Raw genomic sequence first — 15,927 nt, 5'->3', positions numbered from 1 at the left:
AGAAGATAATAGCTAATAAAAATAAATTTAAATAAACACAGATTCGTGTTTTAAAGAAAAAAAAATATACTATGTATAACTTGAAAGGTTAAAACTAATTTTAGAAACACAGATTCGTGTTTTAAAGAAAAAAAAAACTACTATGTATACACAGACTCGCATTTTGAAAATCTTCAAGGGTAGCACTAAGTTCACCACGTAAAATAAACTGTAGGGAAATTCTTGGATGTGTATACCTGGTTTCCCAATGGAGATACAGCGGATGAATCTCACAAAAAAAAAAAAAAAAAAAAAAAATTCTTGCGAACACTGATTATTTCTTCTTGCTGAGTCATCTAAAACGGTATGAAGTCAGTCTTTCGGAAACGATTTCTAACAGGCAGCAAACAAGTTCAATTCATTCCACGACAATCGGTCTTTAAAGTCATAGTATAATATTAGGCGCATCTCCTTTATACAGTTTCTCCATATCAAGAGCCAAAATCAAAACTACCTTTCCACTTCTACGCATAACCATCCACGCAACGCCACATGCCGTTCCTATGTGCGGAGTCATGTTCCCCATCCAACTACATTTAAGCAGGCTCGCTTTTCTCCAGTGCTGCGGAAAACACATGCATCAATGCAATTAAAATTTTGGCACGTGCTTTCGTGCATCTGTGCACACGCACGCGAGAGAGAGAGAGAGAGAGAGAGAGAGAGAGAGAGAGAGAGAGAGGAGAGGGAGAGAGAGAAAGAGAGAGGGTCTGAGTGTGCGCGCGCGGGAGAGAGAGAGAGATTACTGTTATAGTTAAGAAGCTTCTCGATAAGGTCTACATGAGTCATCAGCATGCGCCTGCAACAGTAGCGAACCAGACCTAGTGCATCAAGAGCATCCCTGAAAATTTACACCCACAAAGTTAGCACAGCTAATCCAAGGCAAGTACACACCAAAGATTTGTGAATCGTGGAAACCCAAGATCCACATCGAAGAAAACTGGAGAAATGTAATCATTTTCCCAATGCACCTCCGTAACACCAGAACATCCATGTAATTAGACGAAATTGCCAAGCTTATGTTTAGTTGCATTACATGACAAGGGTGGCCACGCATCAAGGAAAACATGCAGTTGAAGTTGCCTACTAAGCACCAACAGATTAGTCAGAGGTGAGTTGGATGAGTATTACACCTATTCATAAGGAGAAACCACCATTTTATGAATGTGCTTTTACCAGAGATTTGCATCGTTTTGTTACTGAAGCTTGTTCCATGATCTCCTTTGGCAAAACAGAATGGCCATCCTGACAGCCCTAACTCACAGATTGTCTTCAAATTCTGTAACTAGTTAGTAGTAATTACCATATATTTGGAGTTTCAAATAATGTATTTCCCTTCATACTATTATGTTATCATTCCTAACACCCACTCAAGTAGTTGAATGGTAGCAGGATTGTGATAGAACATTTTCACTTTAAACAGGGGGTCGACCAAGACCCGACGGGCAACCTTCGTTGCTATGATTTAGAAAGGCATGGCCACATTGGGTGCCACTAATCTCCCCACGACCTCCTTCTTTCTCCCCCGTACAGCCTGAAACTTTGTTATAAAAAACATGACGTCCGTCCAACTCCGTCACACAAACTGTACCCCAACTAGCTATTCTGACTTTAATGATTCAGAAACAGTACGCAGAGATGCAAATATGGCAACTAAACCTATACAAGTACCAATTGCACAGCCACTGAAGACCAGTAACTTTGGCAGTTCATTTTTTATTTATAACTTTATCTATCAAACAAAGTGAATTCCCTTTGTCATTTTGTAGAAGCGAATCATTATAAAAAAATCATAAAACTAGAATAGTAGGCAATTGAATCACACGTTGGTTCCGGTAGGAGTGTGCACTTTGAAAATAGGGCAAGGCTAATCTAGAACTTCTTGCCAGGACTAGTTATCAACTTATCTCTATCGATTCATGGAAAGTTGTCTTTGAAGACACCAATCCATGAAAAAAATTGGCAATCTTGTAGAACCTCAGGAAAATTCATTAGAATTTCACAAAAATATAAAAGTGCTCGAAACAGCAGGAACAAAAAAAAAACTCACATCTCTCTCTTATAAAAGATAGGCGCCGGAAGCGCTCATACGAACTTTGGCATGACAGCCTTTACTTCTGTCACCCAAGCTCAATTTCAAATATCACATACCAAGACCCGTAAACCCATCTGAACATGTAGTTCAATTAGTCTACCTAACTAGATTTTAGAAAAAGCACGGTTCGATAATAAAGAGCCACGTAAAGATTATCAACTAGACGAATCCCACAGGCAACAGAAAGGAAGCCAAAAAATTGAACAAAAATTGCGAATGGAAAACAAACGAAAAGAGAAACGAGATAAATGAAAAAAGCGATAGGAGATGATACCCTTCGGTATAGTCAGCCTGGAGAAGGTCCAGATACGTATCCCACTTGTTCCCGATCACCTGCATCCAGACGAAGCGTTGATCAAACCGCCATAAACCAACGAAGAACGACAACAAAAACACCAAACCTAGTGCGCTACCCTAAAAAAAGCGCAAGGAAAGGAAGCAAACCCCAACCCCAAATCCTCAGCAAAAAGAACGCTGGATACATAATATCAAGATCTCTCTATTTCCCTCCATCTAATTAACCTGGAAGGAACAACCCTAAAAACATCGAGTCCGATGCTCGTTTGAAGCTCCAACAGATTGCGCACACGAAGCCACAGAGAGCGACAGGAAAAGAGAGAGAGAGAGAGAGAGAGAGTACCTTTCCGCAAGTGAAGCATCGAACGGGGATTATCATATTTGCCCTAACCTCTTTCCCGCTCCCCCTCTCGCTAACGCCCGCAGTCAGACGACTCGGACCAAAATGGACGAAGGCAAGGGGCTCTTATAGCTGCAGAGTTTAAAAGCGCAGGTGGCAATTTTGTAAATTCGGTCGACCCTCTCCTCCCCCCCGGTGAAAGAAGAACGGAGGAGTCTGGCTGTGACCTAGCATTAGGTCACCCAACGTTTTACGCAAATTTCTACACCCACTTGGATGCACACAAACATCATATATTAGCAGAAAATGAGATCTTTCACGTTGCTAATTTATGTTATGCTTCATATGTGCTTTTCTCTTTTGATTTTTTTTTAAGATAAAATGGCCCTGAAAATGAAAGTGCACTTTTGAGCATGAAATAAATGTAACAACCATTTAGTTTGAATATATAGCTTGATGATGAGAAGAACCTAAAGATTAGATTTCACAATGAATATTTGGTTTGGGCTTCTTGACAGGCCTCACCGTGTGTGACTGTACAAAAGACAAAGAATGGAGAGACAAAAAATGGTTCCATTGAATGTTTAAATTAAAAAGTATTACCATCAACTAAACGTAACAATGTCAAACCAAAACCTGTTACAAAAAATGCAAAAAAAACTTCAACACCACACTACAAACATAACCATGTCACACAAAAAAAAAACACACGATTATAACGATATTCATATAACATCGATTAGAATTACTTATAAAGTGAAGAATGCATCTGGAATGAGATCTTGGAAGTAATTCACAGAGATTGAGGTATCTCAAATCTTGCGTCCAAGAAAATTCAGGCACTTCAACTACACTTAGATATTCTTCTGAAGTGTTTTAGATGGCACAAATCAGGTTTTGTGGCAACTTCGTTTTTTATCAAATATTGAAGTTTGTGCGTTTAGGTGAAAGAAAAAAAAAGTTTTCTATGAAAAACAGTAGGGAGTAAGGAGGCGTGCGGGGGGAGGTGGGGGAGAGGTTATTCACACCACTTTGGAAAATGTTTAGTCTATCAAGACTGGGATTTTTTCCTAACCCAGTTTAGAATCACTTAAGTATGCTTAAAACATCGTTTTGGAGACAAATTATCACCCAGAGACATCCTTATAACTTGATATGATGCTGCAGATATGTCTACCACCATTTAGTATGGTAAGGCATGTTTTAGTTCAAATTTATCTTCTAAAAGTTCTTTTGATTGAAAAAATCTTGTTCAAGTTTTCAGTGTTGAGCTCTTGATTTTTTCATTGCTCAAAATATATTCAGACATAGCAAATGATTAATTTATACATGTTTCCTACTAAAATCAATTGAATGATCATAAGAATATAAGGTTGGATTAATATATATATATATATATATATGAAGCCATACCTTAGAGCTGCCTGGTTTTATCGTAGACATAACTTCCATGGGATGTAGCAGTTCCGCCCAAAGAACTTGTTCTAGTTCATTGCAGCTCTTGGAAAATATATTTTTTTCCTCATTGAGGCCCAAATTCTCAACTCTGGCAGTGAGTCCCAAATTCTCAACTCTTCCCCTACTGTCCGATGCTGCTGCAGCTTCCACAGGTCTTGCTTCCAACCTCGTTTTCAAAAACCACCGGCGGGAGATGTCATCACGCGGCGGAGGACAGCAAAGGTGCTCCAAACCCCACCGCCCATCTCCACCTTCTCACCCTCCTTAGAGGCTCCCCTCGTCTGGAATCCGCCAAACAAGTCCACGCTCATGCTCTCAAGGTGGCCCTCCTTCCCAACGACCTCGCTCTCGCCACCAGAATTCTCTCCATCTATGGAAATTCTGGTTGTTCCGGCGATGCCCATGACCTGTTCCGTTGTATTCCAGACCCTGACATTGTTTCGTGGAACTCGATCATCAAGGCTTTTGGGATAAACTGTGCGTGGCTTGATGCCGTGTCCTTGTACTCGGAGCTCGGATGGAGCGGTTCCGTGAGGCCTAATGGTCTTACTTTCCCTGCTGCCATTAAGGCGTGTTCCAAGCTTATGCTTCTGAAATCAGGGAAGGAGATTCATTGCCATGTTCTGCGAAATGGGTACCTGCCGGATTCTTTCGTTGGGACCTCTCTGATATCTTTGTATGCTAACTGCGGGCGGTTTGAGAATGCGTGTAGAGTGTTCGATGGAATGCCTCAGAGAGAAACCGCATCTTGGAATGCGATGATTGGTGGTTCTGTGCAGAATGGCTTTGCGGAGGAGGGTTTAGTTTTTTATCGGCAAATGAAGATGGAGGGGTGCCTGCCTGATCCAATGACTGTTGTGGGAGTTCTGAATGCTTGCACCGCACTGGGGGATGTGAGTTTTGGGATGTGCATCCATGCAGAAATGTTGAAGCTTGGATTGGGCATTGACGTGTTTGTTGATAACTCTCTGGTGGACATGTATTCGAAGTGTGGGTGCGTGGACATGGCGGTGAATGTGTTCAACCAAATGGATGAACAAAATGTAGTCACCTGGACTGCTCTGATTTCCTGTTATTGCCAGCATGGCGAAGGCGACTCTGCCATTGAAATGTTTAGGCAAATGCTAGTCGAGAATCTTTTTCCTAATGAATTTACTTTAGCAACTCTGCTTCAGGCATGTGCACAAAGGCGGTATTTGCAGTTGGTGATGATGGTGCATGCTTATACATTGAGGAATGGTTTCTCAATGGACAAGTTTCTATTAAATTCTCTAATAGATAGTTATTCTAAGTGTGGAGCTATCGGTGCTGCTGAGAAGATGCTGGACAGGATGAATTGCAGAGATGTGGTTTCTTGGACATCAGTCATCACAGGGTGCATAGACCACAAACTAATTGAGAGAGCATTTATGTGGGCTTTTAGGATGCAGAATGACCTTGTGATGCCAAATGTCGTCACATTGACCAGTCTAATGCGTGGTTGTAGTTACCTAAATGCACCAAACCTTTGCAGGTCAATTCATGGTTTTGTAATGAAGACAGAGATGAGAAGTGACCCTACCGTTGCAACTTCGCTCATAAATATGTATACAAAAAGTAGATCGATGGATGTCGCATATCAAGTTTTCGATAAGTTGTTGGAGAGAAGCATAGACTCATGGGGTGCAATGATCGTGGGATACGTGCAGAGTGGTTCTATCGGCAGAGCCCTGGAAATTTTTATCCAATCCCATATTGCTGAGGAATATCTAAGCCCAGAAACTATGGCAACTGTAGTGCAAGGTTGCTGCCATGAAATATCTCTCAAACGGGGCCAATCAATACATTGTTACCTAATTAAACATGGATTCCTTCCGTGTGCTGTAGTTGAGAACTCACTCATGGACATGTATGCAAAATGTAAGCAGGTTGCTTCTGCCTGTTTGATTTTCGACAGGATGCATTCAAGAGACAACATCTCGTGGAACACCATGATTGAGTGCTATGCCCGCAATGACTGCTTACATGAAGCCTTACGGCTTCTACATGAAATGAATCAACATGATGATATAGAAATAGATGCAGTTACAATGCTTAGTGCACTCCAAGCCTGCATTCAGCTTGGTTCTTTACGATATGGTGAAATTCTCCATGGTTTTATAATAAGGTCAGGAATTGACTCAGATATCTTTGTACAGAATTCTTTGTTGGATATGTACGCAAAGGCTGGTAGAATCGATCTTGCAGAACAGATTTTCTTGGAAATGCCAGAAAAGGATCTGAGCTCTTGGAACTCAATGATTTCTGCATATGGGATGCATGGCGATAGTAGGTCTGCCTTGAAAATTTTTGCACAGCTCCAAGAGTATGGTCCGACTCACCCAAATGACATCACGTTTGTGTCTTTGTTGTCTGCATTTGGTCATTCAGGCAACGTAATGGAGGGTTACCAGTGCTTTAACAGCATGGTAATTGACTATGGCATTGAGCCAAGTTTGGATCACTATGCTTGTGTAGTTGACATCTTGGGAAGGTCCGGGCGTTTGATAGAAGCAGAAGAGTTTATAAATAAGATGCCTCTCGAACCTGGTTCAGCTGTGTGGGGAGCTCTCTTGGGTGCTTGCAGGAGTTCTAGGGATGTGGTCGTGGCAGAAAGAGCTGCAAAGAAGTTGGCCATTTTAGACCCGGGAAACATAGCTTGGAAAGTCCAATTAACAAATATTTATGCTACAGCAGGAAAATGGTCTGAAGCACAGAGAGTTAGAGCTGCTATGAAGGACAGTGGGATGAAAAAGCAGACAGGATGGAGTTGTTTGGAGATGGGGGGAAGGAAGTATCAATTCATGGTGGCTGATACGAGGCATCCAGAGAGCTCAAGAATTTATGAGATGTTGGATGGCCTTACAGCTCAAATGAACAATGCTGATTTAGTTGAAAGCAGCTTTATTTTTGAACAAGGTGGAGAGGAAGAGATGGTGATTGCTTAAGTTCATTTGAGTCACTCGGATTTCTAATCTTAGCGCCTTGATCCTTCTTTGTGCTCTAATGAAGGCAGAAACATGTTCACTTCAGGTCCCTATTGGTTTTCATGTTCGAAGGTCCTGCACTAAAACCACCTCAACAGATCTGAGGTCTAGCTACTCATAGATTAATGTGCTTTGGCAACATTTAAACATTTAAGAGATCTTTAGCAATGTCACTTGAAAGTCTTAAAGCGACAACCTAATGGAAAGAGCCTGCCCAGTGGAGGCCTCAATGATTGGAATATATGCAAATATATCAAGAAGGCGGACTGACCCTGAGAGTGGTTCGTCAATGAGAACTGCTTGAAACTTGAAAGCTTCAAATTCATCACCATACTTGCAATGAAGGTATAAGGAGCCTCAAGACTAGGGTCAGGGTGGGCACTACCCACATTGGATTTATGTCTACCATTTCTGCGGTTCATGGCTTCCCTACTACATGCCTTCTAATAAGAATACTATTAGAAAGAAATTTACCTATTATCGTTAGTTGTCATTAATCATTAAGAACATATGGGTGTCATTGTCCTACCCTCATTTGGAGAATGTGCTTTAGTGACCTCTGAAAATGGACTGGACAGTTTATTTGCTGCCACTAGGAGGCAGAGGGGACATGTAACGGCTTGCTAGGGGTTAGGCTCCCTACCGTTATTAAGAAACACAATTCCAGTAGAAATCTTCACAGTAACAAAAAACAAAGGGTTGACTAACCTGCCAGGAATACAAAAAGGAAAACCATCTTTAAACAGCTGTTGGTTTGCAAAGAAAAAAAAAAATACCGTTTCCTTTGGATGAGCTTTGATTAAACACCAAGCTCAACTGTAGGGTCTCCTCGCTCCACTTTCACTCTGCTCTTCAATTGGGTTAAAAAGCCACTAAAAACAGTGCAGGTTCTTCTTCCTTCAAGGTGCTGACGTAGCCTATGAACCAACACTTCTAAAGAGGAGTTTATGATAATCTAGCACCTCTACTTCGCTCCTCAACACTCTACCAGACTACCTCTAGGGGAAAGCAATATAGAAGTCCCATGGGCGCCAACTATAAATAAGAAATACTAACAGCTCTAAAGTTACCTGACGTTTTGACAGTGGTTAGATTGATAAAAAGCATGTATGAAGGGCCTCTACCCTTCCCATCACAATACAAACTAGTATGGATCCATAACTGCAATTTGACCTCAACTTCCTTTGGCCACTTGATTAATCGGAAAGCATCTACACATCTTCTCCGTATGTCCTCCATCAGATGACTCTGCTCTAGGCAACTATCGTCATGAACAATTGTGTTCCGAGGCTACCATAGCCTCCAACAAACTACCAAGAAGGCTATTTTCCAGCACTTTTGCCTCCACTTTCCCTAGAACCTTTTTCTGCATCCAACGTTTAAACTCGAACGGAATCGCTCAAGGTGGGATTCGAGAGAAATTAAATTTGGAAAGTATCCATTTCCACACCTCTTTGGCCTGGCTGATAAGCAGATGGTGATTAGTCGGGTGGCATTGACATTTAACTTCATGAACTGGGCAGACATAGGATGCAAATATGTGAAAGGGGGGTCCGATTGGGTGAACAAATTTTTTAGTAAGAACGTCTTCTTCCCATGTGAGGCGAGCGAAAGATGTCGGGGAAAAAGTATGAGCTTCCAGTTTCGAATTCTTCTTCCTAAAACAAATATAAACTATTTGCAGAAAACAAAAATACATCGCTTTCCAAAAAATTGGCACAATAAGGCGATGCTGCTAATAGCTTTTTCTTGTTGTCAATCAACCATGATCAGACGGTCCTTTTTCTTTCTTTCTTTTGTAGGGAAGAAACCACCCTTGAAGTGGGGACCTAACTGGTCTGGTTTAACATGTTATGATCACATGATCAACAGCATAAAATTCAAACATGAAGGATTGGCTGGTCTTGTCATTAGAAAAATCATGAAAATGATGTCTTCCTGTGCTCAATCACCATCAAAGCAGTCCGTTTAGTAGATAGCATATGAAATGCCACGCATGAGTTTTTCTGTTCATGGTCAACAATCAAAAGTTTTTTTATTTTTTTATTTTTTTTAAAGCTTGACTAAAGCAACACCCTTGGCATTTTAGAAAGTGAAAATATGTTCTACAAAAGCAAGCTTACTTACCCTGCCTTCAAGAAATTAGGGAAGAAAGAATTTTCATTTTATCGCATACGACAGATCGGCACTTATCTTTGTTTGATACAGGCATGATCATGTGATGAGTATTCAAATATCGAGTTATACAATTGACTAAGTCCTCAATTTAGGCCCACGTTCACTAGAAGTGGAATCTAACTAAAGGGAGATGGTTTGACCGTCTGTCACTAATCACAGTATCAGCAGTTCTATTTGCTTTCTAATTGTTCTAACTTAAACCATACAATGGGTGGTGCATCACGTTCAGTTTGAGGAGATCTTTATGAGGGTTTTATTCAGACTTGAGGAGAAAGATTATTCTCTTTTTGGCCTTTTACCATGGATTTCGCCATGGCTCCATACCAGCTCAGAAGTGAGGACCTGAGGTCTAGGATGACCCTACAAGTTGAGCACGAGCCGAACCACACACGGCCAGCTTCCGTTGTTTCCTAGCTCGTGTCCGAGCTTAGGCCTTTAGTTTTGAGTGCCTTTCTTCTTATTGGTCTTTTCTCACATGAATGGGCCAAACCATGTGGTCTCTACTTTAAGATGGGGTCCCCAAAGATGGTGTCAAATTTGGTGTTTTTGGGGTCACATCTAGGAAGGGAAAACGGAGGAAAATCCAGTGTGAGCTCTATTCAAGCAGGAATAGGAACGCCACGACAGGAACCTCACAAATCAATATCACCCGCACATCCTACAGGCATGGGTAGAACAACTCCAGCTGTTCCAACAACGAAAACCATGATTGTGGCTCCCACAGAGCTCTCTTAGACTTGATTTTTCTCTGTCGAAGACCCCCAAAAAAAAAAAATTGCAGGCTGCCTGGGTTTTTACCATGGTTTATTTTCAGAATTTCTGGCTTGGATAAGAAGAATTGCAAAATTTAGAGCTTCCAGAAGCCAACATTCGGCAGCCCTTGGGAATTGAGATTAACTTCAAGAGCACAAAACTACTAAACATGTATTTTAATAATCCTAGGTGACCGCAAGGGATCCCCAATGCTCGGAAGGGACCCAAAACCCTCCTTCTACCTTTAACTTGGTACCACACCGCACCTGATTGAACTAGAAGCATAGCGATCATGAGAATCGAACTAACAGCAGTACTTTCATCCACCTGCCAACTCAACCAGATGTGCTAATACACGGTAGAAAAAGAAAAGCTTGTTTTACACGAGAACAAGCCGATCAGGAGCAACATTAGAAACAAGTGGACCATACATAACTACCTGCGAGGTCAATGAGGCAATGAACTTCATGTTTTCCCATAGAAGAATGTGAAAGTAGGACGAGTGGTCATCACACATCCACAGAGGAAAACAAAACCCAGCTCAGCAATGGAGGACAAGGCTGGCGAGAGAAAAATGCATGGACAAAAAAGAAGGTAGCACCTAAAATAGCCCTGTAACTTTCAATGAAGGGAAAGGCATCTGCTTTATGTCTTCACACCAAAACCGACAGAGATTTTAACTATCAGACCCAGCTGTCTATGCTTTGAAGAAAAGTTCCAATCCAGACACTTTTTTTCCCAGCCAACAATTCCAGCCTGGAAAGAAGGACCCCCTTTTTGTCCGGTGCCCAAACATGCATGTGGACTCTTGTATGGCACAAAAAGGGCAGAACCTTGATACTGACCTCTGCCCCTCCTCCCTTATCCTTAACGTTCTCTTCCTGTTCATACTGAAGCCTCAGTTTCTTGGTGCGTCTGCTCGGTAACATTTTAAGCAGAGTGGTGGAGACAGACAAACAGCGGACCACAGGCTTCTATTAGGTGATCTGACCAGCAGAGTTTCCAATTGGAACCCATGCATTCATAAAGTCAGTATTTGATTAATCAGCTTAAGGTATGGAGGCCATTATCATGAGCAGTGAATCAAGCAGGTAACCACTGAAAGTTGAATAAAAGTCGGGCGTCAAACAGTTAGCATGCATTATACTGGAGGAGAAGGTAGCTCAGTTCATTCAAAGTGAGGATATGGATCTTACGACTTCACAATTATCCGCTTGATATTGTTCGAGTGAAACTATCATTTCAGAACATAAATTTGGATTTCAAACCAAATTTTGTTTGTTGGTCCTCCGTTAAATTGCCATGTGTTAGAAGCATGTAAGAAACAAGATTAGAGAGTAACAATTGAACTGAATAAAAAGAATCCAATGCAACTCATCCAAGCACTAGGCATAAAAATGACTAACTAGAACGTCAACTAAGTAGGTTTACATTAAATGGTTCTCAGAATCTGCAACAAGATTGGCGATAGTACTGTCTGGTCTAAAGACAAAGTCAGTCTTTTTATTAATGCTAAAGCAACTTGATTGGTGGTCAGAAAAATCCCTAACCTGAATGACGACAAGGAAAAATAATATAATACAAAAATGTGGTTCAGAGTTCCGTAACCGAATCAGCTCAAGGGATAAATGGAAAAAAGAGAAACAGGATCTACGCATACCACTATTACACGGTAGATATTTGGAAATAGAAGTAGAAATTTTCATTTATGATCGATATTGTACACTGCTTATTATGACTTTCATAAATAAACTTCTCTAGGATACAATCTCAAAAATATCAGTGATTTCCAAGCATTGATCTGCACATCAGATTGAGACTGAGAAAATACCTTCTTCAGAATGCAGCAGAAGTCAATCAACTTCTTGAATCGGCCATAAACTTCAATGACGGCCTTACAGAATATATAAAACCTCAAAATCCAACCTAACCAGGAAATCACCTTATCTATACTCTCTCCATCTTGTGGTGGAGTCAAGATTGTTAGCCCTGTCTCTTTCTCCTTCATGAGTCTGACCAATTTCAATCTTAACAGGCGGCCTCTCTATTGGTGTTGCAGTCCCATTTGCATGTTCATGAGAACGATGAGAATGATCAGTTTCTCGACTATTTCTTCGATCCTATGAGTGTAAAAGAGAGCAATGAACAGTTAAACGCTTAGTCCAGCATACTATAGCACATATTACTAAAGGAAAGTGTAACATACATCACGGAAATGAAAGTCATCCACTTCTAGCATGTGAATAACATGTCCCATTTTAAGTCGTTTCTGAGCATCAGGATTGACACACCGGAGGGCCACCAATAAGGCCCTCTTTAATGCTTTGGAAGATGGCTTGTCAGGCATCTTAGGATCCAAAACTTGCTCTAAGTTCTTACTGGCAACTACAGTTTTCAGCCATTCAACTAAGTTCACCTGAAACCATTCAGCCACATTGAACTGAGTTCCACATGCCGCAAAGCTTGAAAAAGAACAGAGCAGCAAGAATAATGGACCACTTACCTCTCCAGGTGGTCGACTATAATCAACAGGACATCTTCCAGAGATTATTTCCATTATTAATACCCCAAAACTATAGACGTCACTTCTTTCATTCAGCATCCCGGTACTAGCATATTCCGGAGCTACATAGCTACATAAAAGCCATCAAATAAGCCATGACGGATAGATGAACTTACAGAAAGAAAATGGGCATAAGGAACAGGGCAGCTTCTCAACTAACCCAAATGTACCCATAACACGAGTTGTTATATAACTCCTCTCAGAACCCAAGAGCTTTGCAAGCCCAAAATCTGAAACCTTGGGATGCCATTGCTGATCAAGTAATATATTGCTAGCTTTCACATCTCGATGCACAACCTTTGGTTCCAGACCCTCATGAAGATACGCTAACCTGTTTTGTAACACAGAAGTTTCAATCTGCATCATTCGAATCAATTGGCCAAAAACTGCAGATTTTAGACAACCAATCACACAAACAGGAATCAGGCAATCATCATACCCTTTTGCTGTTCCGAGAATGACATTCATTCTAATTTTCCACGTAAGAGGACTGACTGGTCCTACATCCCCATGAAGCCACTGATCAAGATTACCGTTGTCCATAAACTCATAAACAAGCATCCTAATCAACCATAGAAGGAAAAGAATTCAGACCGTAAACAATGCTTAAACCAAATACAGAAGAACCATTGGTGAAAAAAAATGTGATATGAGTCATAAATACACAACTAGAAACAGTATTGAGAAGGATAATAGGTCGTATTTTGCACATAGCTTAGATAAACAGAAAGCAGGCAGAGAAGAAAATACCTGTGTGCACCTTCAACACAGTATCCAAGCAGCCTCACCAAGTTCTTGTGCCTAACACGTCCGATCGCTTCCACTTCTACCTTAAATTCCCTCTCCGCCTGACCCCTAAAAATGCATTGCATGAAATCCAAAATGATCACATGGAATAATTTCAACCAACAATTGCGCAAATAGCTTAACCAATTAAGCAACGCATCAATGTACTGAAACCTTGTTATTGGAAAGAAAAAAAACTAATGGGGAGTTAATCAAGAAAAACCAGCACAAATTCAATCAGAAAACAAACAACAAAGTGAAGAGAAAAAGAAGAAGATTTGATCAGTGGAACTAGTGAAAACATGCACGCGAAAGGAAAATATTAAAGATAATAATTGAATCCTAGATGGCCCATTAAGCTAAGAGCCATAGCAGAAGGAAAAAGATGCCCAAATTGAGAAAAGAAACCAATTCAAGGACAGAAACAAAAATAGTAACAAAAATTGCTGATGCCGGTCATTGTATGATACTATGATCAACAAAATGAAGCGGCATTTTCTAATTTTTCCTATTTCCCCAGTTGAGCACCTGTTGTTGAGCAAGTTCTTCACTGCAACAAGAGAAGCATCGTGCATAACTCCTTTGTAGACGATCCCATACCCGCCTTCCCCAATCACATTCTCGTCCGCAAATCCCTCTGTAGCTACCTCGAGCTCCCTAAGGGTGTACCAATGGCCCCAACCCAAATGCGACACCTCCGGGGCGGCGATCGACACCGAGTCCGTCGACCGGCTCTCGCCGCCGCTGTTGTGCGAAGACGGCCGGTCGGAGAAGACGATCCGGTGGTCCCTCCCGATATCGATTTGGATCTCCTTCCTCGGCTCGCAGAACCCCATCGTCGCCTGATCCGCATGCGCCACCGGCTTCTCGGCCGACGGTTGGCGGTGGAGCTTCACCTCCCGGATCTCGCGCGACACGACGGGCGTGGCCGCGTCGGGGTGGCAGAGGCGATGGCTTCCGGCGGCCGAAGCCGTGGCGGTGGTGGCGGAGTACCTCCGGAAGATGACGCAGAGCGCCAGGACGAGGAGGATGAGGCAGATGGACACGCCAACGCAAATGGTAATGGCGAGCCAGAGGTGGAGGCCGAAGATGGAGGTCGGCTTGTAGAGCTGCGTATCCAAAAACGTGGTATTGAACAGAAACATGGCTCCGGCCACACCGAAACTCGAAATGGGTCTGCCTCTTTCCGCCTCCCCACCTTCCTCCCGAGGCTATTTCGCCGGAAAATTGGTTCTCCGGCACATTGGCAGCGATGAAATCGATGGTGGTGGCAATGGATGATGTGGAAACAGAGTGGTAGGGAGAAAGAGACTAACAAAGGGAAGAGAGGCTGCTGCTGCTACTGCCACTGCTGTCGTTCCTCCTCTTCTTGGCCTTAATAGAGTCGCAGAAGAAACCGTGACACATGTTTGACACTATTCTCTTCTCAGTTCTCCTAAGACGAAGAGGCCAGCGTTCTTGTTAAAGCAATCTAGAGCCAGATCCCAAGTCTCATGCATTAATGAGGTGAATTATTTGGTTAGGAAAAAGACAACGGTGGGAAATCAGTAGGAAATGACTCCTCCATTCACTGGCTCTCACGCCCTTTGTACTCAAAATTCGGGTCTTGCGGACACAAGCAACTTGGATTTAGTAGTAGCCCGGTAGGCAAAACGGATCAGATATGTACCCGATTTTGTTCGATTTGGATTCGAACGTGAGTTTCAGTTTGGGTAGGAGACCCAATACGGAGATCTGATTTTGGATCTGAAATTATGTTCTAGTATTGGACTCAAGAAAAATTGGTAGAAAACGTGTTATTTGCATGTCAAACTCTGTGCTTCTTGGATCCGACCCAGATTCAATTCGAATCACACATGAAATATTGACTCCTGTTCGAATTAATGAATGCAACACCCATTACGAATTTAAGATGCGGATCGGGTTTTAAAAATCAAGCTGGATTCTAGTCAAACATATGAAAAAGTCTTATGCTACAGTTGGAAGCGGGTTTGGACCAAGTCCACAATGTATCTTGGTCCGGATGTATCAATTTATTCAGGAAAACTGAGATAATTTGGGCGAATGCATCATGTAAAACAAGGAAGAGGGCCTGGAAAATGTGCCAATTTGAAATTTTTGACATTTTTCTTTGCAAAATTTACTCTAGGGATGTAATTTATGTAGTCAAATTCACAGGAATTCATTGATTGATTATATTGCACACTTAAGTTTCTATAACAGTTTAAATTCATGTGATTGAAAATTTTTACGATACTTTATGTTCAAAAAATTGATATTTTTATCCAAAACAATGGTTCAAACATCACATTCTTAGCAAACCAACTATTTTTGAGGGTGTCAATGGTGTTAAATTTGAAAAAAAGAATATATATATATATATGTATATATATATATATATATGAAATCTTTTTAT

General features: G+C 41.5%; 3 protein-coding genes across 3 annotated transcripts; 1 reads left to right on the top strand and 2 right to left on the bottom strand.

Moving 5' to 3' along the window:
* Positions 1-369: 369 nt before the first annotated feature.
* Positions 370-2,909, bottom strand: LOC116260030 (DNA-directed RNA polymerase subunit 10-like protein). Its single transcript, XM_031638092.2, has 4 exons — positions 2,772-2,909; positions 2,406-2,464; positions 783-877; positions 370-601 (listed from the first exon to the last, which is right to left on the bottom strand). The coding sequence occupies exons 1-4, from the start codon at positions 2,805-2,807 to the stop codon at positions 576-578; spliced, it is 216 nt and encodes a 71-aa protein (XP_031493952.1). The 5' UTR covers positions 2,808-2,909; the 3' UTR covers positions 370-575.
* A 1,292-nt stretch (positions 2,910-4,201) lies between these two features.
* On the top strand, positions 4,202-7,404 carry LOC116259824 (pentatricopeptide repeat-containing protein At4g21300-like). The gene has a single exon (XM_031637763.2). It carries the CDS (start codon positions 4,358-4,360, stop codon positions 7,190-7,192), a length of 2,835 nt encoding a protein of 944 aa, XP_031493623.1. The 5' UTR covers positions 4,202-4,357; the 3' UTR covers positions 7,193-7,404.
* Positions 7,405-11,841: 4,437 nt separating this feature from the next.
* On the bottom strand, positions 11,842-15,054 carry LOC116260826 (probable serine/threonine-protein kinase At1g01540). Its single transcript, XM_031639341.2, has 7 exons — positions 14,040-15,054; positions 13,476-13,580; positions 13,165-13,287; positions 12,886-13,056; positions 12,666-12,795; positions 12,369-12,578; positions 11,842-12,282 (listed from the first exon to the last, which is right to left on the bottom strand). The coding sequence occupies exons 1-7, from the start codon at positions 14,654-14,656 to the stop codon at positions 12,106-12,108; spliced, it is 1,533 nt and encodes a 510-aa protein (XP_031495201.1). The 5' UTR covers positions 14,657-15,054; the 3' UTR covers positions 11,842-12,105.
* Between the last annotated feature and the right edge of the window lie 873 nt (positions 15,055-15,927).

This window comes from Nymphaea colorata, chromosome 9, assembly GCF_008831285.2.
Source record: "Nymphaea colorata isolate Beijing-Zhang1983 chromosome 9, ASM883128v2, whole genome shotgun sequence".
Lineage (NCBI taxonomy): Eukaryota > Viridiplantae > Streptophyta > Magnoliopsida > Nymphaeales > Nymphaeaceae > Nymphaea > Nymphaea colorata.
Note: the sequence above shows the minus strand (reverse complement) of the source record. Positions and strands in the feature narration are given on the sequence as shown.